The following is a 26,696-nucleotide window of genomic DNA, read 5'->3' on the forward strand; positions in this document are numbered from 1 at the left end:
TTTACTTCTCTTCTTGATCCCTACACACTGAGAATCTACGGCTCTTCCTCCATGTGTTTCAGCCTGTTCTCTCTTAAATTGCTTACTCTGATTCAGCATTGAAAGTAGACATGGGCTTACCAAAACAAACAAACAAACAAACAAACAGTTTTACTACAACAAAACCCCATTCTCCAGGATCCTTAATGAGCGGGTCTCCCTGAAGGGCTAGATTCACCAGACAGCTTGCAAATTAGTCATTCAGAGCAATCTTCCTGAAATGGGTGTTCAATTCCATGATCTCTCAAAACCTACAGTCCCTGAATCTAATTTTTGGATTTCTCAACAAATAACCATAACCATTTGAGGAACATCGATAAACATACAATGAGGTCCTCAAGGATTTAGACTCCCAGTCCCCCAAGTTTAATTTGTGTAAGAGTTATCCAAGGGTGCTTATCAAAAATGCAGATTCCCAGGCTCATTCTCATTCTTGAGTCAGTAACGTGGGGTGAGGCTTGAGAATATGACTTTTTACAAGTATGCCAAGGGAAAGGTAATTCAAGTGGTTCTTCAGGACACACTTTGAGTATCACCATCCAATATGGACACAAAGATAAGACAGGTTTGTGTGTCCTTGATCATATGACTTACACAGCTTAGGGCAACCACATTTCTGTCTAAAATCAAACTGATTCATACCTGAATAATTACGGGCTAAAAAATATGACCTTTCCCCCTTTTCCTATCAAACATGACTGAAATCAAGAGGAAATATATGGCATGTCATCTCATTATATTGAAATTCTATTACCTGACCTCAACCTCAATATGTCATAACTCATCTCTTCACATGCTACTCAAATGTTCAACTAAGAATATTTCACTCTAGGGAGATGGCAAAATCTAATTGAATATTTTAATTTAGAAAATTCAGTTCTGGGATTTCTATACCCCCCCCTTTTTTTTTTTTACTGTGAAAACAAAAAGTTGAATTTTCTTTTCAGTTTCTCCTTGTTAGGCAAAAGATAAATTTTCCCTTCATTGTCCCTGAGAGTTGAACACATTGGGGAAAAACTGGGCACAGCCCATTACTTTTCCAAGCCCCTGTGACTGAGCCTCAATGCACAAAAAGATGGCATTCCTGAACATCTGCAGCATGATTAGATCAAAGACCAACAAATTAACCACAAATGCTTTTACAAGGAGCAGGCAAATACATCATTTGGAAAGGAGAAACTTTTGGCAATGATTGCTAATCAACGTTTTTCCTTTGGGCCACCCACTTCACACCAAAGATATCTAGTCATAACAGTAATACCTGGGCAGCATTTTCTATTTTACAAAGCTCTTACGTACACATTAACACATTTGATCTACATGTCAATCCTATTACAGCATCGATATTAGCCCATTTTACAGGTGATGGAAAAACAATTAGGAAAGTAATGATTCACTCACATTTTCCCAGTTACTAAATTGTTGATTTGACTATATCAAAAATGATATCGTGCTCGCTTCGGCAGCACATATACAAAAATGATATCCCACGTTACCACTTCCACTTATTCAATCATTTATTCACAGACATTTTATTAAATGCCCATATTGTACTGTTTTTGGCACTGAGGATAAACATAATGGAATGAAGACAAAGAAACTTCCTTTTCGGGGCGCCTGGGTGGCTCAGTGGGTTAAAGCCTCTGCCTTCAGCTCAGGTCATGATCCCAGGGTCCTGGGATCGAGCCCCGCATCGGGTTCTCTGCTCAGCAGGGAGCCTGCTTCCTCCTCTCTCTCTCTGCCTGCCTCTCTGCCTACTTGTGATCTCTGTCAAATAAATAAATAAAATCTTAAAAAAAAAAAAAGAAACTTCCTTTTCTCTTTGAGCTACTCTCTAGAGCAGGAAGGGATCATCAATAGCCAAATAAAACAATTTTAATAGTAACAAATGCTCTCTGACTTATCACTACTGATGTTGGAAATAATCAAGATAAAATAGTGATGTACTGGAAAATGACCAGAGGAGCTATTCTGTTAAGAACATCTAGTTGAAGAGGGCGCCTGGGTGGCTCAGTGGGTTAAGCCGCTGCCTTCAGCTCAGGTCGTGATCTCGGGGTCCTGGGATCGAGTCCCGCATCGGGCTCTCTGCTCAGCGGGGAGCCTGCTTCCCTTCCTCTCTCTCTGCCTGCCTCTCTTGTGATTTCTCTCTGTCAAATAAATAAATAAAATTAAAAAAAAAAGAACATCTAGTTGAAGAAAGGGAGAGTTAACCTGAGACCAGCCACATCACAATGAAAGGAGGATCCCTCCTAGGCAGGAAGCCAAAAGCAATCCCACAGCCCTGCAACAAGAATGAGCTGGTTGTATTCAGAGACTGGAAAGGAGTGGAGTGAAACACATGAGCGGGGAAGGAGTATTAAATAAAATGAGAGAAAGGGATAAAGATGAGATCTCATGTAGTCTGAAGGCCCAGGTAAGGAATTTAGATTTTATTCTCAATGCCATGGAGAGCCACTGGAAAATCCTAAGCAGAGGCTTGCTGTGATCCGATTTGCAGTTTACTAGACTGACTTTCAACGGTCCTTGAGCTCATGATGCTTTTGTTTGAACAGAAATCATTTCCCTGCCTTCACCATGAGCTTTGAGAGCCCCATCGGTTGAAAAGTCATTGACTACAGTCTGGTATATGTATGAGGCCTATAAATGCGAAAAGATAACTGGCTCTCTTCCTGGCAATGAACAGGCCACGTGACCTTGGAGACTTTCTTTACCCTACTGAGCCCTTTGTGACTTCGCTCGGTGTTCATACGAGAATTAGGGTCTTAGAAGTAATTGTGAAGCATTTTGTATAGATGTTGAAATATTAAAACATATTTCCTCTGAATGTGAGTGAGTTCAAATATAGAAGCAAGTTTCGCCTCTTTAGAGAATTCAAAATGATTTGATTGTTGAATTGCATGCAAAGTGAACAAGAACTACTATTTGGTAACTAGGGCATTCTTAACTCTGAATACATCAGATGTGAACAGATGTAGAGAGCAGACACAGAGGGCAAGGATAGATTTGTGGCATTACAAAAGCATTTGCAATAAAATAATGTCAATCTGCATAAAACGCCAAAATGTTTTTAAAGTTAAAAAAATTTTCAACTAAGAGGCAGGCAATAGCTGACCATTTAAAGCCTGCAATGAGACTGAATTTTTTAGATTTGTTCATGTTAGAGGTATTTGAGACAGCCACATTTCTAGGTGCTAGAGATACAACAGTGAACAAAATAGCCCCATGTTCCTACTCCCAAGAAATTCACATTCTGGCACTACCAAATAGTCTTAAGATTAAATGACCACCTGTCCATGTCATGTAATGTAAGAGCCTCATTCCCAAATGTTAGTTTACTACATGATACAAAATCTGTCCTCCAAAAGGACAGAGAGGAACCCTAAAAGAGAGAGGGACTTGGCTTCAGAAATAGAAAGAAGTTTGGTAAAAATACAAAGAAATAGAATATGAATTGATGAATACTTTAGAGATATGGAAATATATATATATGATATACATATATGCATATATATGTGTATACATATATATGTCAGTTCTTGCTGCTTCCTTTAGTCTGGATTGTGAACTTCAGTGTTTAGACTGTGGGGTCATTCATACAATGACATTCATGCAATTTTAGCTTCTGACATCTGGGTAAGTCCTCATCTCTAAAACCTCAGTTTCTCTTATCTGTAAAGTGGGTTTAACAATAGATTGGGTTGTGTGAAGTTTGCATTGATTGTGTGTGTTAAGAATATAGTGAAGAACTTGACACACTGCAGGCAGTTAATTGTATCTTACTCTTCCTCTCTGCCAGAGACTATGAGGTATAGTAATAAAGTGAATTTCCACACTGAAGGCCTTGAAACCCCTCACATCACTCAATAGCAAAGAGGACAGGCAAAACAGTAACAAATAAATTTAATGGAAACTGAGCTGTTTTCAAGGAAATAAATCAAGGCTGGATTAGCTAATATTTCTTGAAGGGGTGTTTTGAAGAGCTGGGGAAACCTAACGCAGAGGAAAACAGAGAAGATTCTATATGGTAGATTATTACTATAGTGGTAAAAATAGTTATAGCAAAGAATTATTTCCTACATGCAACCCACTATGCTCAGTAATTTATATACCGTATTAATTAATCCTCACAAAATCCCTGTGAATTAGGTATTAGATTCCCATTGTACAGATGAGGACACTGAGGCCAGTGAGATTAAGTGTTTTCCTGAAGTGTTCAACCTTAGCAGAACCAGATCACTGCTGAGAGTGGGATGCATGGTCAGTGGCCATCCATGCCATTCAGGTAAAGCTGTTTGCAATCTAGGTTCTCTGGGAGACCTCTTGACCAACAGAAGTTGACCATTCCAAGCACTGACAACAAACAAACAAACAAACAAAAACCTTCCTCCAACTAATATAAAGGAAAACTTTCCAAAACTGCACAATATAATATAATCCCAGATTATTCATTATTAATGGTAATAATCAATAATCAATAAAAGTAATCATGTTCACGTTCCAGTTTTCCAAAGACTGCTCCTCCCTATGAGTTATTAAAATCATTTCAATTTTTTGATATTTAAATGTCACATAGAAAATAACTCTTGCAAAATGTTGGGTTCATTGTATTTTAAGAATTAATACTTTAGGTCATTTTAATCAGTTTCTGATATATGCAGTTTTCAGAAAGCACTTCAGGGAAGAACACTGTGGCCATGACTAATAATGACAAGAATATGAACTATATTCTTCATATACATATTGGAATCAGAACATTACTGGAGTACTTTACCATCTTAAGTATTTAGGAAGCCTTAAATAAAAAATAAATTTGCCTATTTCACTGAAATTGAGCATCCTCTTTTCAGGCATAAAACTTCAAACTTATTAATTTCATGGCTATATTTTAAAATGAGTGCCAGTACCAGCCAGCTGACTGCATGATAAGTGTCTTAAAATTTCAAAAAGAGGCACTAAATTTTTCACAGTATTTGTGTTTCATTCTCAGTGTAATAAAAATATGCCACCCCTTTTAATAATGAATAATAGATTCTCGGTTTGATTTACATGCATGGATTAAATGTCATGTTTGAAAAGTTGCTATTTTATTCATATTGGATTTCCCTCCAGTAAAACAAAAATGGTGCCCATCTACTACTATAATAATGATACCTTGCCCCACTGATGTATAAATATTAACTGGTTGATAGACCTTAAAATTCTATAGATACATGAAATAGCCTGATAGTACAGGGTGTCTAAGTCAGGTTTTCTCTGAAGCTTCTGAGGTACTTATGTGTGTCCCCAAATAGCCCAAACCCTCCTACATACAATGTGGCTACATCAGAGGAATAGGAGAGCCAGAACTTGTTTCAATGATGCCAGATTGACATATTGAATTCTAAAAGGTTCAAATCTATCATTGTTTCTTCTTTCCCACTAGGGGAAAAAAAAAAAAAAAGGGCTGTTCACTGTCACCACTTGTTCATGGGCTCCTGGATTCATATTCTAGGATGGCCTTAACAAAGCACCATGTGGTGGGCTTAAAAACCAGAAATTGATTTTTTTCACAGCTCTGGAGGCTGGAAGTCAAAGGTCAAGGTGCTGGCAGGTTTAGTTTCTTCTGAGGCTTCTCTCCTTGGCTTGTCTCCCTCACGTCGGTCTTCCATTGGTGTATGTCTGTTTCTTAATCTCCCCTTTTTATAAAGACTGCCCCATATTAGATTAAGGCCCTCCCTAATCACCTCACTTCAACATAATTAACCTCTTTAAAGACCTTATCTCCAAATACAGTCACCTTCTGAGGTACTGGGATTTATGACCTCAGCATATGAATGGGGGGGGGGGTTCTGCAAACTTCAGTCCATAATAGAGCCCTCTCTATTTACCCTCATCTACCATTTCTACCTTCCTATATGTACATGGCATAACTAAAGGATGAGCCATTTTGTACAAAATCCATATGCCTTTTTGGTGATTCAAAGCTGAATTTAGAAATAAAATTACCCCCCCCCCTTTAAGCACACAAGGTTCAGTTTGTAAAAGCTACCCATGCAATTTAAGGAAAGGGTGCTGACTTTATTCCTCCAGCTCTTGAGACAGTATTTGGTCATATGAGGAATTACATAAATAAGCTCTTCAGTTACTTTTTGTTGCAAAAATTAGTGCCAACTCTATGGATCAAGAAAAGAGGCATGATTGAGCACAGTGACTCCCCTACTACTCCACACATAACTGGTGGCTGGACTGAACTGGAGTGTCCAAGATGGCTTCTCTCACATGTCAAGCACGCTGGCAAAGACAGAGAGAAAGCCAGGCCTTGCCCAGGAGCTCTCTCTCTTATAGTCACAGGGCCTAACTTCTGGTCTAGCAAAGTAGATTTTTATGAATTATTTTACATAGCATCTCAAGCACCTAAGACTATGGCTTCCAGTAAGACAGGAAGTGAAGCTGCCAATCTTTTAAAGTCTTTCAAACCCAGAACTGACACCTAGAAACTGACAGCATCATTTCTATTGTATTCCATTGTTTAAGAAGTCACAAACTTTTCCCCCCTCAGAGTCAAGGGGAGGAAACACAGATTTTGTTTTTCAGTAGGAGGAATAGCAAAGAAGTTATAGCCATCTTTAATCTACCCCAACAGGTTATTGGTAACTAAATGAACAACAATATGCAAAATATGTTATACAATACAAATAAAATTAATCTATTTGCCATGTACATTGCAGTGACCTTTGCAACTTCCATCTGAATTAACACCAAACATGAAAGATTTCCAATAATTCAAGCAAGGTAATGTGAATTCAGGAAACTACCTGCTTGGTTTTCATAATTTTTTAAAACTCTTTAAAACTTCCTAAGGTAGAAGTCCTTATTTATTTACTTACTAAACCTACTTTTCATTTGTACAGTGAAAGAATACTTTGGTTAGACAATGACTAATAAAAGGAAGGTAAGTGTGTATGCAGTTAATATAGCTCCATAACAGGAGTGCATGCTTGCTGAAAGCTAGATTTTTACATATACCTTTTAAATTCTATGATTTTCTTAACAAAGAGCTTATAATTGCATTCTATAATTAGCAAGGCCAGTAGAACTATTTTCACTTAGAAATATCAAAAAAAAATCTGGAGAAATGTCTGGTTGGTCTTTAAAATAATCAAGTTCACAGTTAATATAACATCAAACAGGTGCATTCAGGGAGGTCCTCATGCATGTCTAAGTACTCTGGAAATTCTCAGAAGGCATTCCATTTGAAAATGAGCTTTGTTGAATATGCTCATGCTTCAAGGACGTGACTTTATGAGCTCACTTCTCTCTCTAGAAAATGTTTACCTAAAATATTGCTCTTATATACTAAGGAAGGGAGACAACAAAAAATAAACATGAAATTGTAAAACCTTAAAACATTGATATTTATTTTCTTACTCATTACCAGTGATGGGCTCCCCATGTATAAGTAATGTGAAAATCATATCTCTTCCTCCAAATTAATTTGTTTCTTCTCAATCAGATCTATTTCCATTTTAGAAGCTACTGTTATCAAGATTTGACTCTTAAGATTATCTTGACATTTCCTTGTACTCATTTTTGAAAAACCGGATTTACTTTAAACTTATTGCATCTCTATAACTAAAGTTTCATGTTTCACTTCCTTCTTTTTTAGAAATGTCTATTGAATGCCTACTATGTACAAGTACTCTATGCTCTGAAAGACACATCAATAAATGTGGTATGGCCTCTGTCCTCAAACACATGAAATCTCACTGGAGCTCATTCATGTGTATAAGCAATAGCAAAAGTGACTGAGCTTGAGATTTGAAGGATAAGTAGGAGTTAACTTTGGGAACAAATGGCTGATGGCACACCAAACTTGTAGGGTATCTGGAATTCAGGTACAGCTTGAGCTAAGAATGTGCTTGGGTACATAATGGGAAGTTTGCTCTATTTGCTAGGTCTTTGAATCCATGGCAAGGACTTTGTGATTTATCTTTTTTTTTTTAAGATTTTATTTATTTATTTATTTGACAGACAGAGATCACAAGTAGGCAGAGAGGCAGGCAGAGAGAGAGAGGAGGAAGCAGGCTGTCCGCAGAGCAGAGAGCCCGATGCGGGGCTCAATCCCAGAACCCTGGGATCATGACCTGAGCGGAAGGCAGAGGCCTTAACCCACCGAGCCACCCAGGTGCCCCCTTTGTGATTTACCTTAAGAGCAATGGAAAGTCAACAAGTGTTTCAAAAGGGAAGTGTTAGAGTGATATGATGAAAAGATCACTTTCACTAATGAAGACCAAGAGAACATTGGTGATGCCCCTGGGGTAAGTGGAAAGCCCTTTGGAGGTAGAAAAGAGTTGGGTATCCAGAGTTACAGAGCAAGGGTTTCATTGCCAACATCGCCCTGTTAAGATCTTAGGTAACTAACATTATTTCTCCATATTGCAGTCTCTCATCTGTGAAATAGAAATATTAATGTCTACCTCACTTACTGCTTTTGAGGTTAAATGCCATAATATTATTGAAAACCGTAAACTCTACTTTGGTCTAAAACACTTCACTGGTTTTAGAAAAGGTGGACTTAATGTATAAATGTTGTTCACAATCGCTCATTTATCCTTTCGAACAATAGAGTCATAGACATGTTAGGAAGAGAAATACTGATATATTTTAATCAACCAAAACTTTGTTTTAGGCATATATTTGGTGTTTGTTTGTTTTTGTTATTTTAGAGCTGATTTGTTCCTAACTTTAAAATACTTTAGTCCGAAGTGTGTCGGCCCTGAACTGCACTACATAACATTTATCCTAGACCACAATCCTATTGGTCGTAAATAACAATGTAAAATCAACAAGATTGGGCTTCTTGTGATGATTATTATATGTGGAGATCACAGAGGGACAGGGAGATTGGGTGACTGCTCTAAGTCACTTTGCTAAGTAGGTTTTGGAACCAAAATTCAGTTTAAGAAGGAGCACACGCTTAACCACCATTCTACCAGGTCTTGGTCTCCTGTATTTATTTTTTGCCTTTAAACAAGTACTTACAAAATTTCATCATTCACACTGTCATGTGATTAAAAAAACAGATGTGCTTATCGAATCAAATGGGGTTAAGTGCCATCAAAATTGTGTGATATAGGGGCGCCTGGGTGGCTCAGTGGGTTAAGCCGCTGCCTTCGGCTCAGGTCATGATCTCGGGGTCCTGGGATCGAGTCCCGCATCGGGCTCTCTGCTCAGCAGGGAGCCTGCTTCCCTCTCTCTCTCTGCCTGCCTCTCTGCCTACTTGTGATCTGTGTCTGTCAAATAAATAAATAAAATCTTAAAAAAAAAAAAATTGTGTGATATTTTTCCCCCCTTGGTGACACAGACCCTCAATCCAAGACATGGTTTTCTTTGCTTTGTGGTGTAGGGTAATGTGAACAATGAAATATGTAAGTTCAAATTGAAGGAAACCATGGTCTTAATGGAGTCATTGGAGAAATTGTTCCAGAATGCTACATCCTTCCAGAAATAATAACCCTGTAATGTCAGCAGATTCAGAGTCAGCATGGGTTACCTGCTGCACACAGACTGCCCCGTCATGTTTGTTAGAGCTGCCTGAGGCCTAGCCCAACTTCAGCACATGACCTTTCAGAACTCTTTTTTTAATTCATTAATCAATGTTCTTTGCCTGGTTTTGCTGGTTTTGCTTCTTGAACCTATTATTTGTATCCTCTTTTTTTAAGTTGGCCAATCCCTGGTTTTGCTTCTTGAACCTATTATTTGTATCCTCTTTTTTTAAGTTGGCCAATCCCTGGTTTTGCTTCTTGAACCTATTATTCGTATCCTCTTTTTTTAAGTTGGCCAATCCCTGTACCCAATGAAAAAGAATTATAAGCATGGCACTTTTATGTAATAATTAACAAACCTTTCTTTCCACTCAGATACTATTGCCAAAGTACAATAATATTTTTAATTTTCATGTTTAAATATCATCTTTGAATAATGATATATTTTAAATGATAATGTGAAAACAGTTATCATAACCATCATAATTCTTAATATGTGACTTTACATTTTATTTTTTATTTTTTTTTTAAGATTTTATTTATTTATTTGACAGAGAGATCACAAGTAGGCAGAGAGACAAGCAGAGAGAGAAGGGGGGAAGCTGGCTCCCCACTGAGCAGAAAGCGGGGCTCGATCCCAGGACCCTGGGATCATGACCTGAGCCGAAGGCAGAGGCTTTAACCCACTGAGCCACCCAGGTGCCCCGTGACTTTACATTTTAAAAAGTAGTTTAGTATATTTTCTATTTAAATTTTCTATATAGCACTAAAGATTCCATATTTATTTATCTGCATAGATTAGAATATTAGAATATTAGAAACCAAGTACAACTGAAGAAAGTGTAATTTTCACCAAATTTTCAAAGGATCAGTCCAAATTTCTTATAATAAGATTTTTCTTATGTTATGGTTTTCTGTAGTTTTTGTCTCTGTAATTATAAATAAAATGGATTCCCACACATATATGCGTGGTTTCAATCAGTGTTTTCCAACTGCGGTGTACACATCTTGTGAAAATAAAAATGTCTTAGTCCCAACGCTTGATTTAATTTTGAGTTCATTAATTGGAGAAATAATCATTTAATTGTACAAATTATACAATCATTTGTTCTTTCTTTTGCTATTAAAAAGCTCTTCATTGCCTAATATTTTATTAAAATTGAATAGAAAAGTCATAGTGTTTATTTAGTATTCCTTTGGAAAATTATAAAACATTTCAAATATAGAATATTCAAAAAAGTAATTCAAGATGGCATTAGTCCTTTCATTCTTCCTTGCTCTTAGAAGATATTTCTTTTTAGTTCTTTTAGCAAGTTCTTAAGAAGACTATAATCTATGGGTTGAATTGTGTCCCCTGAAAGAAGAGATATTGAAATCCTAACTCTCAGAATCTCAGAATGTGACAGGATTTGGAAATAGGATCTTTGTTGATTTACCAAGTTAAGATGAGGTCATTAGAGTGGGTCCTAACCCATTATGACCAGTGCCCTTCTAAAAAGGGGAAATCTAGACACAAAGACAAATACACACAGAGGGAAGAGGATGTGAAGACACACAGGGAGAGTGGGCTCCTGGGTGACTCAGTCATTAAGCTTCTGCCTTCAGTTCAGGTCATGATCCCAAGATCCTGGATTCGAGGCCCCTGCATCGGGCTCCCTGCTGAGCAGGAAGCCTGCTTCTCCCTCTCCCACTCCCCCTGCTTGTGTTCCCTCTCTTAAAAAAAAAAAAAAAAGATACACAAGGAGAGGGCCACATGAAGACAAATGATCGGAGGGATGCATCCACAGGCCAAGGAACACCTGGGGGCTACAAGAAGCTAGGAGAGAGGCACAGGACAGTTCTTCCCCAGCACTGTCAGAGAGAGCAAAGGTCCTACTGACATCCTGGCTTCAAACTTCTGGCCTCCAGAAGTTTGCGAGACAATAAAATTCTTTGTTTTGAGCCACTAAGTTTATGGTCCTTTGTTATGGCAACTTTAGGAAGTTAATTTAATATTCTTAGTCAAAACTGAGCCAACTCTTGAAAGATAAGTTAGGTAACTATCTTCTTAAATTTTCTCTCAGGACCCTGAATGTATTGTTCAGTTATCTTCAGTCCTCACTACAGCAATCTGCGGCTTGATCACTACGTACCCACCTGTGGATGGATTTTACTTTGTCCTGCTCACAATTTTTGCTCCCTAAATCTGAGAGTTTGGGTTTTCCAGCAAGTCTGGGAAATTAATAGCTGTTATGTCTTTGTATATGTATTCTCTTTTTTTCTCTATTTCTGTTTCTGGAACTATTATAAGCTGCATCTTAGACCTTTTCTTCTAATTCTTTCCAAATGAATTCCCTTTTTTCATCTCCTTATCTTTTAGTGCAGTCCAGGCAAGGTCTTCAAATCTGGCTTCCAACCCATTAGCTCTCTACTTAGAAGGTTTAGTCTATATAATGTATCTTTTGAATTTTTAATTTCAACTACTATATATTTTCCATTTTAAGATTTACATTGCTAGGTTAATAGGAGAAATAAAATTTTAAACAAAGCCTTAAAAAAGAGAAATTTCCTTTTATTTCCCTCTATTAGTGGGCAGATTTTTTTGTCCAGTCTATCCTTTTTGGGTTAGTCTTGAATATCCTAGTTTGATGCAGGAGACTTTCCTTCAAAACTCCATACCTAACGGGTCCAAGGCCTCACCTGAATGGTCACTGAAATCCAAAACTTTAGATACCCAAGATCGATCATCTCCCCAGTTAACTCACTGCCCTGTCTGGTTTTCAATTTCCTCTTCATTTCTGATAATCAAGGAGATCCTTTTCTTTTTTTTTTTTTTTCCATTTTATTTATTTTTTCAGCGTAACAGTATTCATTCTTTTTGCACAACACCCAGTGCTCCATGCAAAACGTGCCCTCCCCATTACCCACCACCTGTTCCCCCAACCTCCCACCCCTGACCCTTCAAAACCCTCAGGTTGTTTTTCAGAGTCCATAGTCTCTTATGGTTCGCCTCCCCTCCCCAATGTCCATAGCCCGCTCCCCCTCTCCCAATCCCACCTCCCCCCAGCAACCCCCAGTTTGTTTTGTGAGATTAAGAGTCATTTATGGTTTGTCTCCCTCCCAATCCCATCTTGTTTCATTTACTCTTCTCCTATCCCCCTACCCCCCCATGTTGCTAGGAGATCCTTTTCTCTCTTGAGTGTTTATCAATGTATCTAAAAGCCACTGGCTCATATCTCATCTAGAATTTCCAGGTGTTTATAGAACCTAATCTGAAAACAAAATACGCCTTTGGCTCCTGCTTTGGCAGAATGGTAGACTAAGACAATCTGAATATTTAACTTAGTTTAACATCTTGCCAAAATTGAAAGACAAAAGGCATAGTTGGCAGGGTGGGGGACATATACCTTCTCAAAGATCCTAGCCTATGGGTTGTTAATGAACATGATCAACAAAGAAGGCAATGTTTTCTAGTTGAAAGATTTCCAGGATAAATGTCAAAAGCCAAGTAGGTTCCAAGTGTCTCTACAAAGAAACTTCAAAATCTTCAGGCAAAATAAGCCCAAGTCTCAAATCCATAATTTAATATAATACAATTGTTATAGTATTCACAAGAGGGATGAAGCTGTTATTACCCATTCTACATGAGATGACTGAAGCTCAGAATTTTCAGTCAGCTCATTGTTTTTGATCACCTCCATTTCGCAGTACAGGAAAACCAATGCTAAGATGTGGAATTATTTAGACAAAATCCAAGTGACGGTATCTGAAAGTAGCCTTGTGGGTGTTTGGGGTGATATTACTTTGGGCTTACCCATATATCTGCTGCCTCCTTTGGAGACTTCCCAAACCCTTTTCACCTTAACCTTCAAGTATTTACCTCCTGGCATAGCCTGATGCCAAAGGGAAGCCAACTTTAATGTTGCATCATTGTACCCTCACTCCAATATCCATTAAAAGGTAGACTTACATGTGGATAAAGCAAGCCTTTCTGCAGCATTCTGGGTGCTTCTCTAATTAGGATTTGCCCTTCTTTGGGGGGCAATGTTTTCTCAGTCCGTCCTTTCTGCATGAGACTAGATGACCATCTCCCCCACCCCGTTAGCACTTGTAAGATGCCTTGTGCTCTCTAAAGACCTTACGAAGCCAATTTCTCCTGTTCGTGGAGTTAATGATAGAGATGACCCTGTCTTGGACTCGCATTTTAAAAATAATGACACAAATATTTTATATGTCCCTATATCAATTACATACCCAACGCACATTTAGGTGTTTGTGTATGTGTATTCCTATTGTTAAAAAGTTGTATTTCTGGAAAACTTGCTGTTTGAACTGTCAGTCTCCCACAAACTGCCGGCAGAGTGACTGGCAGGCAGAATTGTGTGGTTAGTGAAAAATTTGCTGTTATTGGGTAGAACCCAATGGAATGAACAGGACTTTGAGCAACAGCATTTTTATTCTGAAATGAAACAGCCTCAGATGACTTCTCTTTCCTGTCAAGTGCTGGAGGTTTGGGTGCTTTTCTTGTTTTTGTTTTTGTCCTGAATTTTGTACTTTTCTTATGTACACTGAATGTGAAATAGCCTAGCGCATTTCTTTGGGGATCCGGGATTTTGTTACGCGACACCAAGGGATGCATGTAATTCTGTGACATTTTGTCAGGCTGTTAAAGAGTAAATTTTCCTTGGCTGTGGCAGGAGGTAATTATTTTTGTTTGTTTGCTTCTGACCCAGGGGAAGAAAATTTGGGGTTGTTATTTCAACGATTCCAAGACACTTTTTGTTCTTTTTGGCAGGAAGGGAAAAATGCATTTTACTATTGAAAGGAGGGCCGCCTCTGCTTTCCCCTACAGACTAGATGCACTTTTTAACACTAACGTTTTCGCAACCTCAGTCATGTAGTGGTTCTGGCCCTCCCCCTGAAGCTGTCCCTACTACGCTTCTTCAGTCCTCTTGGCATTAGATCTTTAACACACCCGGTTAGGATCCTCCCGCAACAGGCGTGGGATATTCTCAAAACAAACATAGCAATGTATGTGGCGTCTGCCCTCAGAGTTCACACTCTGATAGTGGGAGCCAGGGATGGGCCTCTAAACCCATAAAAACAATAATAACAACACTTTTTTACCACCTTTTAGCTTCAAACAGATATTTATGCAGATGGCTCTAGAACGCAAGCTTTTGAAATGACATACTCTGTAGCCTAACTCTATGCACTAAAATTTCTGGTACTTAATTAAAATGTAGCAAATGAAGGTAACGGCCCATTAGGTACATTGGATTCTTTTTTAAAATAACTAAGATTTTAGGTCACACCACATTTCTGAAATTTCTCTGAGGTGAAGGGTGAGAACCAAAACTCAGCACAGGCGCTGAATTATGCCTGCTGTCTTCTTAGAACATGTCCTCAAATTCTGGTCCCATAGAGGCAGTGGGTTCCCCCAGGGAAAATGTCCTCTCCTTCCAACCTGAAACTAACTCCTCTCACTAGTATACCCCCCTTTAGAAGGCCTTTGGATCCATCACTAGAAGGAAAAGAAGGAAAGAGAGAGAGAAAGAAAGAGAGAGAGAGAGAGAAAGAAAACGTTAACTGACATTGCTTTCAAGCAAAGGCCAGTTGGAAAGTTACTCACCACATAAACATCTGTTATATATAATAAAATGGAAGTCCACTGGGTAAAAATGTATGGACAGTTTCTTTATCAAAGAAACAGAATAATTATAACAATGATTAAAAGAAGTCTCTGGATTCTTACTACACACTGGCACTGTGGATTTCCACACTATTCTCTTAGTCATTTCTCACAATGTATCTGGTAGGCAGATATTATGCCCGTTTCACAGAGGAGCCAACTGTTTGGTTCCCCAATGAATGTTGTCAGCCAGGATTCCTTTCTGCTTAGGGAGGATGCTATCCTGGGAAAAACTGTCTTAAAGAGACTTACCATCCCCATTGATACTACCAACTCTCCAAACGGTTAACAGAAGTCAACCACGGCTACATTTTAGGATTACGCTGTGAAACTTTGCTGAACATCTGATTAGAACATGGCTCCCAACAGTAGGTAGGCTTTGCTTTTTTGGTTTTAACACCTGTCAACTTCCAAACAGAGAGGTCATTTGACACTCTGCACATATTATTCAATGGTGTAGCTTTAATGAATGCCAGATCTTTTCTATTTCTTAAAACTCACTACAGAGTTGTTGCTCATTAAAAAAAACAGAAGCAAAAACCAACCAAACAACAGCAATAACAAAAACACTGTCTATCCTCAAGGGGCGTAGATATCTAACAGGTAAAGGTGGCAAGAAAAGTGAAGGTTGGTAATTTTCTTCTTGGACCCTACAAATAAATGATGGCCTCCTAGGTTTGTAGTTTATAGATCTACTGTATAGAAAGGCTCATTTGTTTTTACGGCTTCACATTCCATTTTAATTTTGTCAGTTGGTCAGAATAAATACAATACATTATCTGAAGAGTATAGTCATGTGAATAATACATTGCAACCCTTAATGAAATACCACATGCTAAAATTAATTAAAAGGATAACTTTTAGCACAAAACCTAAAGGGAAATGAGGAAAGAGAGCACGCTTCTATTTTAGAGAGAAATTAGTGGGGTTTTTTTAATATCACTCTGCGATACCTATATTGACTCTCAAGATGTTTGTTTTATGCATTCAAATTAATAGTGTAAAAGGCAATTCTGTATTTGTGAATAGTCTGTGCTCATGCCCAACATCCAATGCACCAGGACTAACCCAACCTCCTTTCTTTTTCTTAGGGCCAGAGGAAGCTGAGACTTCCCTCCCTCTCTGTTTCTAAAGGTAACTTGATGATCTCCAGGCTCTGCTTCTCTGCAACCAGGGTCAGTCACTCTTTAATCTCACCCATCTCTTCCTGCCTTACTCAGCACCGTCTCCTCTGTAATCTCTTTGCATGGTAAACACATCCCCCTATATCCATAATATATTTTCTGAACAATCCCTCCTCTGAACAACTTCTCCCCTGGTCCAAAGCTTGGTTCTCACCTAAAATCAGCATCCCTGGCTACCTACACATGTATACATGTACAAGACACCCAATAACACTCATCATTAATCTCTCAGCACATAAATCCAAAAAAGATGAAGAACTAGACCAAGTATCCACGTTATATGTTCTTGATAAATAAAGATAACATTTCCATTTTACACTGGACATGGCAGGGGGAAGGAGGTCCCTTTATGGTGCACAACCCATGTTTGGTGCATGTGGATGCCCACTAGGGATTTGCTGAATGAATGCATGCACGCATGAATGAATGAAATCCTTTCTGTTTACTACACAAAGTTGAATATCTAAAGCTACATCGGTTGGGATAAAAAGATGGATGGGTGGGAAGCATGGAGAAACTACAGAAAAAGTGCTATGTGTGCAAAAAGACCTGCTTACCACATGAAGGCTTTCATGGAAATACAGCCCCACATCATAAAAGTTTCCATCATGCCTCATTGGATGTGTTCTGGTCTTCAGCTGCTCTGTATGCCTCCACTGCATGCGACAGCCACCTGGTCGGCGAAGCAAGGACACTCTGAGGAGGTAAGAGCCTCGGGGAGCCTTGTTCTTGAGGCCTCTTATGCATTTCATCTGCATTTGAAGACGCTGAGGCTCCTGACCCTGCTCAACCTAAAGACAAGACAGGTCTTTGAAATATGCAGGAACTGGGTAAAACCACGCAATTAGCCACAAATGCGCTTCTCGGGGGTGGGGGAAATAGACAATTATTTTCACTCAACCTGTAATTGTTAGGTATTAGTAATGATAACAGGGGAGGACACAAGATATATAATTAGGAGGTCAAAAGCCAAACCTGCCAATTATGCCAGGGAAAGTTTAGCCAATTTTTAAGCATGGTATGTTAATGATCTGTGACATCAGAAACCATTCATCTATTATAATAAGATAGAATTAACAGGAAACCAACACTTCTAAAAACCACACATCATGCCTCTTCAAGGTTATCTGGGATGGGTGAACATGGGCAGTGAGCTTCAACTCAGAGTCTGAAAGGCGACAGTCCTTACCTCTGACACTAATCACAGACCATATGATACTGTAGGAGAGGAAACCTTTTTTCCCTACTCTTCACGATCTTCGCTGGACTCCAAATTAAATTTACATGAAACAAGTTAACAGGAGAAAGAAGCCAAAGTTTCATTACTGCACAGCAAGGCCCAGTAATGACATGGAGACCTACAGAAATGACCAAGGGAGGCATGTACAGGAAGAGAGACAATACACTGGCGAGAAGCTGACAGGATAAAGAAAACAGGTGTTTGAGAGTTTTAGAGAGGAAGGAATTCGAAGCTAAGTTTGGGCTGAGGTAGTAGATTCGTAAAAATAAATAACAAAGTTTCTACAGCTTTCTCCTCTTACGAGTTCCAATCACTGGCGATAAGGATGTTTTTTCACTTCTTAGTACAGGAAGGGTACCTTCCGTAGGGGAGATAGATTTCCTGAGTTCAGGGGGACAGAGGAGGGTCTGAGTGGTCTTGCACTGGTTGCTTCTCAAGCAGCTTCAGTTCAAAAGAATCCCTGTGCCACTCTGGTACACCTTGGCCCCTAGACCACACTGAGGAGGGAAGTCCAAAGTAGGTCAGACAAACACCTCAACCGAGAGATAGTTTTATCCCATTTCAACGTGAGGTCAACTAGCCCCATTAGCTTCACATGCAAATAACAGAATAAAGGAGGGTTAGCATTTGTATATGCTTTAACCTACAACTCAGCATAAATTGTAGGTAACGAAAGAACATGATTCAGGCATATTTTATGGGACATTGGAATTTCATTGCTTACCTTCGGCTGACAGAAATAGGCCATTTTCTTGTTTAGGATGTGTCAGAAAGTTTATACGAACTGATAAGATTTTTAATGGACTTGTTTCAGATTAAACAAAAATTAAACTGGGATTATTAATAACTCCAATGTCATTAAGTCATGTTTTCTATACTCATAAGTCCCAAATAGTCTTCAGAATAATTTGACTTCAAAGAATTCTCTATTACATTGTGCTTTAAGCAAAAAATAATGTCGTTTTTGGAAGCAGGTTACTCTCTTGGCTACTGGGGTTAGTAGCATACCCATTAATCTGCAACCAACAGTAAGTACTTGGGAATCCCGCCCTGACTTTATTTTGTGAGTGATAATATATATTTCCATATAGATAGTATGCTTCTGGAATCAAATCACAGTTAAATAAACAGTGAAAGTTGCTAAACTTCTTTTGTTTTTTGTTGTTTTTTTTCCTTATGAGTCATACTTAAAAGCCTATCGGAATAACAATTATTTTTGGTTTAATTAGAAAATCTTAATTAACAATAAGGACTTAACCTTCACATTTTGGTTTCCAAAAATATTTTAAAAATTAACACCATGTGAATAAATAAGACAATCTCTTTAAACCTCAAGGCAGGATTACCGATGCAGGCAGACCGAGTTATTAAACACATTCTAAATTAAACGCCTCTATGAATTTTATACTGAAATATATTGTGATAGTTTTGCATGCCAAATGTGACATTTTGTATTTTAGATTCATCTTCTGTAGTAATTTTGGAAATGTCATACAAACAAAGATTTTGTCATTTACCAATGGAATTACTATGCATGGTTGCTTAGGCATCTCTTCGCTGGTTCTTGTGGTTGTTTCAAGTCAGCAAGCCATAAAAAATCTTTATCTCTCTGAAACACAGCAATTTGGAAGATAATCGAATGGTGACTAGGGGGCAGAAATGCCAGTCTGAGGAATTATACCACAATCTCTCTTGCATTTACAACCTTCCTCAAAGCGGATGTCAGATGAGTAGGGAAAGAAGACAGAAGATTCATCAAATCTCAAACCTTGTCTCATTTGCATGGTGGCAGCTATGCCTCATTGTCTAGTGACAACCCAGCCTGGTGCCAGGGACACCGTTTTTGAGGAATTCCATTGGCTTCACAACTGAGAATTTTAGCCATTCTACCTTAGCAAGGAATTCTCCTCAAAAATATTTACCAAGCCCTGCTGAAACTCTGTTTCTCTAAAGGGTCTCCCAAGAGGAAAAGCACCACAGGAAAGGGAGTCGATAACAACTGATCTCATCACTTAACATTTTGCCTCAGAGGAAACGTTTCTCATGAGAGCCTCACCTTCCAGCAAGGTCCTGCTGCTCCCTTTGATTCGCAAGTTACTTCTGGGAGGGTGCAGAGCCTGGCTGAGCTGCCTTCTTTACAGACATTTAGCTCTGCAATTAATGGTTGACTTGGTGCTCTGCTAGCAGTTACAAGGAGAAGGGAGATAAAAGGAACAGAAATCGACAGTGGGCATAATGAAAATGTTTGTCTTTGGAAACACAACACAATTTGATGTTTTCCTTAAACATAGTGTCAGATTATCTGAGAACTAGATAAACACCACATTACCACCATTGATTAAATTTGGGAAGATGAGTAGCTTTTGAAATGGGATCCAACAAAATACAAGACTCACTATATTCCATACCTATCTACCAGCAATTAAAATGCGGCTTGTTTCAGAAATTACCAGCAGGTTACATATTTGGTAAGATGTTTAGCCAATTCATTTTCTACCTGCACCCTTTCCAGCCTATAAATTGGTAAAGAACCTCTGGAATGGGGAAATCATTTAAATAGATGAATTAGATGAATAGCTGATATGATACAAACTTTTTCTTTTCTTTTCTTTTTTTGATGCAATGGTCAGAGATGAAGATCTATTTCTACCCTCAAAATGTTCCCGAGGCTTTTTTTCCCCTCCTATTAACATTTATTATCTTCATTTGAGCTTCTTTGTTACTGACTATTTATTTATTTATTTATTTATTTATTTACTTATCTATTTTAAGCTTCATTCATCCTAACAACATGCTCCTGCTTTCCCATATTCATTTGAATTAAGAAGGATCTTGTATTTCACTTCTCCTGACTTAAGCTTAATTCCATCAGCAGGGCCATCTGTGACAATGACTGTACGCCACCAGAGGAATGGCCTTTCTGGATCTCACAGCTGATTTAGTTTCTTGTGATAGAAATGATTTCCCTTAATTTGGTTAGAGCTACACTGACACAAGGGTTCATTATGACACCCATTTGCTGGCAATTCAATTTCAAATTAAATACACTTTGTTGTAAATTTTATTACTTTTAAACTACTGTATCTATTGTCTTTAATGGCCCTATTATACAGTTATGAAGGTAAACAGATTTCATTAGTAAACATCAAACATGTTATGTTAACCGGAGTGAAATGGTTTCCTCAGTTTCTTTCTTTGTTCTCTTGGCAAGTATAGCGTGGCACTCATGAAATATCTTAAAAACTTAATCTAAATAATTAGATGCTGAATTCATGATTATAATCCTAAAGGAAAAAAAAAAAGATCCTTAGTCGCAATCCCAGTTCTTTGTAATTAAAGGTTTTCTAAAAATACCTTCCTTAGTTAAACAGGAACATGCACATCAAAAGGTTAATACACAGTTTTAACATGATATCAGGTACCTTGAGTTAAGTCTACAGATTTGTGTCCCCTTGGAGCAGTGACACCCTGGACCAAGAGCCAGACCAGACATGAGCTCGTTTTGAATTAGGTCTTGTGGCATATTATTACTCTTTTTTTTTCCACCTCATCTACAGCACTTATTAATCTTGTGATTATATAAATATATGTTTACATTTGCACATTATATAAAATCTGATTTATAAAAAGCCCCCCAAAAGTCGTCCATTAGTCTACCCCTCAGAGATAAACCCTGATAAAATACTGAGGTCTGTTCATCATACCTAGGTAACTAAATACACCTTTTTTTTTCTTTACAAAATAAGGCCAATGATGTACATAGTATTTTGTCACCCGTATTTACTACTTTGTACATTAAAGGCATTTTCTATGAGATCAAGGTTTTTTCCTACAACACAATCTTATTGTTGGATACTTGGGATAGTTCCAATTCTCACTATTTTCATCCATAATTAAGTCTCTTGCATATAATGTCTTGTCTACCTCCCTGGCCATTCTCCTGGTCTGAATGCCCAGCCCTAGAAGTGCAGTGATCACGGCTACCGCCCTGAGTGTTGACAGATACCTCCTGTCCCCCCGGCCTGTTCTTGGGGGCACTGAAGACCCTTCACAGAGAGATAGGTCCCACTCCTGTTGATACCTTCTTTTCCCTGCTAGTTGGATCATAAATTAAGCAAAATGACAATGAATGAACAACATTGATGTCTACGACAGGATTTCTCAACCTCTGCCCTATTGACATTTTGAACCACATAGCCCTTTGCTGTGGAGGCTGGCCCACATTGTAGAATGTTCAGCAAGATCCCTGGCCCCTGCCCCACTAGATGCCATTAACAGACCCTCTCCTAGTCCCAGTAGTGACAACAGAAAATGTCTCCAGACATTGCCAAACGTCCCCTGCAGACAAAATCGATCCCTGTTGAGCATCACTGATACGCAGTATCAATAGTTATTACTGACTGCTTAGTGTGTTCAAGGCACTCTTTTAAATAAGTTGTATCTATTATTTTGTTTAACCCTGACTATAATCCAACAAGGTATTGTTATTTCTGCTACACTGATGAACCGATGCTGGAGAATGTTGAATATCTTATCTGAGGTTGCATAGCCCTAAGAGGCAAAGCTCGAGATTCAAAGTGGGAACATCTAACTTGAAACCCCCTCTGAACCTACATCCGCTACTTCTGTCTCTCCTCTCCTGGCATGGAGAAGCAGCAAGTGCTACCCCCCGATCTTGGAAGTTCCTACACCGGCTCAAGGATGTAGATACTTCCTGAGTGGTAAACAAGACACGGCTCCCAGCTATGCACCATCCCCAGAATGCCCCATCGCCAAAGTCGAATATGAATGATAGGGCACAGATAAATTTCAGGAGGAAAGGAGGTTACAGTTTCCACAGGCCTGATCCTCAGGGTCAATCAAACTGGGGTGCCTGGTACCTATAATTGATCCACATTTAATCTAGAATGAAGCATACAAAAGAAAAGAAAATGCATTGAATCGACCAGGAAGGAACATACTTCTTGCAGGTTTTGTCGGTCTTTAACTGGGACATAGGGATGTACTGATGGAGTCCTTCCCCTTCAAATTTCAAATCCTGTATCGAAGAAAACAGAAATGAAATAAAATCGATTAAAACTTCACTTGAAACACTACATGCAAAAGTGGGTTTTTCCAAGATCTGATATGCTTGCCCTAAAGGTTAAGTTTCCAGGAGACAAATAAGAGCATGGGGGTTATACCTTTAGCAGCCCCCTTTTGTAGAATATGACTTTCCTCACTCTGCTTATTTACTTTTGGCCAGGAAGGTGGAGAGAATAATAAAGAACATCAAAAAAGGAGGAGAAGAGAGAGAGAACTCAAGATGAAATCTTCAATCCTTTATAAGCAGTACTTCTGCCTTATGCTACGGGTCACACAGATCAACCCTGGTAGAGTGTAAGAGGGAACTACAAAAATGTGCTAATAGGAGGCCAGGACCCTGACTCCATAGCAATCATGAAAGCCAGACAAGCAAATGTTGGCAGTTCCTTTATAAGTCTCAAGGTTGAAATGATTTTCCATGACTCTCAGCTCTGTCCTCTGGACACCTGGGTCCACTTCATAGATCTTCTTTGCTAGCTCGTGTTTAGAGTTAAGTCATTTCCTCAGCTGGTTTCCAGCCAGTAGATTTGGCAGTCCAAAGTCTCCCTTATTTTGGTTTCTCTCTGCCTCTTTTAGTTCAAGCAGTTGGCTTTTCTGCTTATCTAATTCCATTTACAACTCTGTGGATCTTCTGTGAATCTTAGAAGAGTTCACTTCATAAGACAAAAACCAAACCCACAAATCTCCTCAAGAGAAGGCCTTCCCTACCACTGGCTTCCAAGGAAAGGATGCCATGTTATGTATTTTGCTTGGTTTAGATAAATAAGTTTCTTGATACAGCTCTGCCAAAAGAAGCTCTAAAATAAGTATATGAGATCTAATAAGACATTGGATTTGACTAAATGAATATTCTTAAGTTTATGGCATGTTAATTAGCAGTGAGATTTCATAACAGCAATGCTCATCTATGTTTACTGACCACTGATACCCTACTGGGCATTGTACTTCATTCAGTTTCTTATTCTGTAGATATCTATTATGGTTTTGTTTTATGCCAGACACAATGCCAGAAGCCAGGAATACAGGGGTATATAAAGATTTATATTATATCTGACATTATAAATTCATCTTTCTAGTGGACATGATAAAATTAACTGGAAAAATGAACAAAACAATGACACGGATGGTAGGAACAATCCAAAGAACAGTCTGGAGAAGACTTTTAAGGGACAAGTTTGTGGGAGGAAGGTTAGGAAAGAATGATTTTTTAAAATGAGACCTGAGTTGAGGAATAGTTTATCCGTGCAAAGAGCAAAAGAAATTAATGTTCCAGGCAGAAAGAACAGTATGTACAAAAGTCCTGAGGTAGGACATAGTTTTATATATTTAAAAAAGAAGATCAGTGTGGCCTAAGTACAGCCCCAAAGGAGAATATTGGGAAACTGGGCTAGAAACATAAATAGGTTCTTGCTGGACTTGCAGGTGATGTTGATGTTAACTGATCTACATATTATGTGCAACTGGGAAGCCAGTAGAAGGTTTAAGTAAATGAGTAGTAATTATCTGTCCTACATATCACCAGTGATAAAAACTTAAAAATATTAAATGCATGTTTATTTATTCTTCTTTCCTATAAATTATGTTTCTCCGCAAAACTCAACTACTACAGCTCCAGATAATTGGAGAGGGCAAATGTCTTCTCAATATGGAGGACACTAAAAAGGAATCACAACTGGGGAGCCTGGGTGGCACAGTCAGGTGAGACTCTGACTCTTGATTTCAGCTCAGGTCATCATCTCATGGTCATGAGATCAAGCTCCCAGTCAGGCTCTATGCTCAGTGCAGAGTCTGCTAATGATTCTCTCTCCCTCTCCCTCTGCACCCCCAAATAAATAAACAAATCTTAAAAAAAGAAAAATCACAACTAAAATGCATAAGGCAGAGGGAAACCTTTCCACTTTTGCTCCTAGTGGATTATGAACTGGAGAAGGAGGTAAAAATAAGGGAACCAAGCAGCCAAATGTGCATGAGGAGTGGCTTTTTCTCACCCCAACCCTTCCTCTCCAAGGCGGAAATCCTTTGGAATTACAGAAGAAGTGCGAGACTGTTTGAGGAGAAATCAAAGAATAGAAAGGTCATGCCAGGCTTTCAATTCAAATTCTGAGAAGAGACACATCCCATGGTACCCCGTATACCAACACGGTGGGTGTGACATAGTTAACCGCATTAGAGCAAAATGGAGATTTGTTGTGGTTAATCACCAAGAAGGGCCAAGTTTAGGATCTATATCTGTGAGGGTCCCAGAGAAACATATGCATTCTCAAAATTAGATGACTGGAGGAGGAAGATTTATTTATAGACGTATTATTACAAAGCTGTGGATTTAGGATCAGGCTGTTTCCACTATTAGGCTTGAAGGGTAGAGGAGACGGAGTAGTCACTAGACCCTGGAAGGAGAGTCGTATAAAGTCATCTGTCTTGAGTAGAACAATGACCCTGGGAGGAGGCATTGAGGCAGCTCAATGCAGGGAGGGCAGAACTATCTGTCACATGACCTCTCTTCTCCCCTTCCTAATCCTTAACAACACTCCCCCTTACTGGGAAGCAACCAGAAGACATAGGAACAGTAACCCTATGGATGTGCCCTCACAGTTTAGTCTTGTGTGACAGAAAACACTATAGATTTAGCCTGGCAACCTTACTGAGGAGCTAACGGTATACATAGAATAAGCTGTAGGGTGAACCACTTCACTAAACTAGGAAGCTTTGCTGATGAATTGAATGAGGAAGATGAGGGGAAATACAAGACCAAAAATGAATTTCAAATATCTGGCCTAAATCAGTGTTCTCTAGTGCCATTTACTGGGATAGGAGAGATGGGATAGATCATGCAAACAACAGTTACTGTTATTTTTTTTTAATTTTATTTATTTATTTGAGAGACAGAGAGAGAATGAGCAGGAGGAGGGGCAGAGGGAGAAGCAGACTCCCCATGGACCAATGTGGATCCCTGGACTCTGGAATCATGACCTGAGCCCAAGGCAGATGGCTTAACCAACAGAGCCACCCAGGTGCCTGCAAACACGGTTTTGAGGAACAAAATATCAGCTTCCAGGTTGGACATGTTAAATTTGCAGTGCTTTTGTGATACCCACATGGCAATGGTAAGCAGGAGTGAGATAGGGAGTCTGACAGTAAGAGGAGAAATCAGAGCTTCTGGCTGTCACCAGCAAGATAAAGGAATTTAGGTAATGGGAGTGAGCAAAGCCACCTTGAGACACTTCTAAGCACCTCTGGAGTCTATCGTTTGATTCTTAGGACAGCCCTAGGACGCCTATGCTCTGAGCATCAGACTGATTCTGCAGATGGGTAAACTGAGGTCTAGAGTGCTTCAGGCTCTTGCCCAAGGTTGTAGCACATGGTAGAGTCTGGAGCCAGCTCTCTGGGGTTCCAAAGCTCAGTTCTTAATCCATGCAATTGGCCCTTCACGTAGTCTCCTTGCTGTTTTAGAGGTTACATACATAGGGTGACCGTTTTCTTCACTCATTTGACCCCATATAGTTTCTATTATTAGCCCTTCACCCACATCCTTGTAAAAACAATTAAGGTTAGGATCAATGGCTGTATATAGTCCTTTGGAAATGAATAAAAAGGGCCAGACAGTAAAACTTTATTAAAACAGGAAATTTTCCTTTGCACCAACCATTTTCCAAAAGAGATCAAACAGAGCCAGCATGGTTTGAGAATAAATGCCCTCATGGAGCTAACTATTTTCAAATCCTCTCAAGTATGTGAGAAACATCGATTATTTATTAACAGAGAACTAATTAAAATTTATCACCTCATTAAGGAAGATTTTATCACAAACTTTATGATGTAACAATTATTTCATGCAGCTTTGGTCGTATTTCTTCTTCCATATAAAATAACTCTTTTTTGTATAGAGTTTATTCCAAAATATTTTGCAACACAGACTTTCCACCATATCCTATTTGTCTGAACAAGTGATGATT

General features: G+C 38.8%; 1 protein-coding gene across 1 annotated transcript in view; it reads right to left on the minus strand.

Annotated features, from left to right (window-relative positions):
* LOC123942250 overlaps positions 1 to 26,696 on the minus strand; it is a gene marked incomplete at its 5' end in the record, with an annotated part of 301,675 nt that overhangs the window by 212,750 nt on the left and 62,229 nt on the right. Inside the window, 4 exons of the mRNA XM_046006109.1 lie at positions 16,976 to 17,209; positions 19,715 to 19,838; positions 20,109 to 20,192; positions 22,620 to 22,696. Coding sequence (XP_045862065.1) covers positions 16,976 to 17,209; positions 19,715 to 19,838; positions 20,109 to 20,192; positions 22,620 to 22,696 — 519 coding nt within the window. The remainder of the gene's footprint in view (positions 1 to 16,975; positions 17,210 to 19,714; positions 19,839 to 20,108; positions 20,193 to 22,619; positions 22,697 to 26,696) is intronic.

The sequence above is a fragment of the Meles meles genome, chromosome 5 (assembly GCF_922984935.1).
Source record: "Meles meles chromosome 5, mMelMel3.1 paternal haplotype, whole genome shotgun sequence".
In the NCBI taxonomy this organism is placed as follows: domain Eukaryota; kingdom Metazoa; phylum Chordata; class Mammalia; order Carnivora; family Mustelidae; genus Meles; species Meles meles.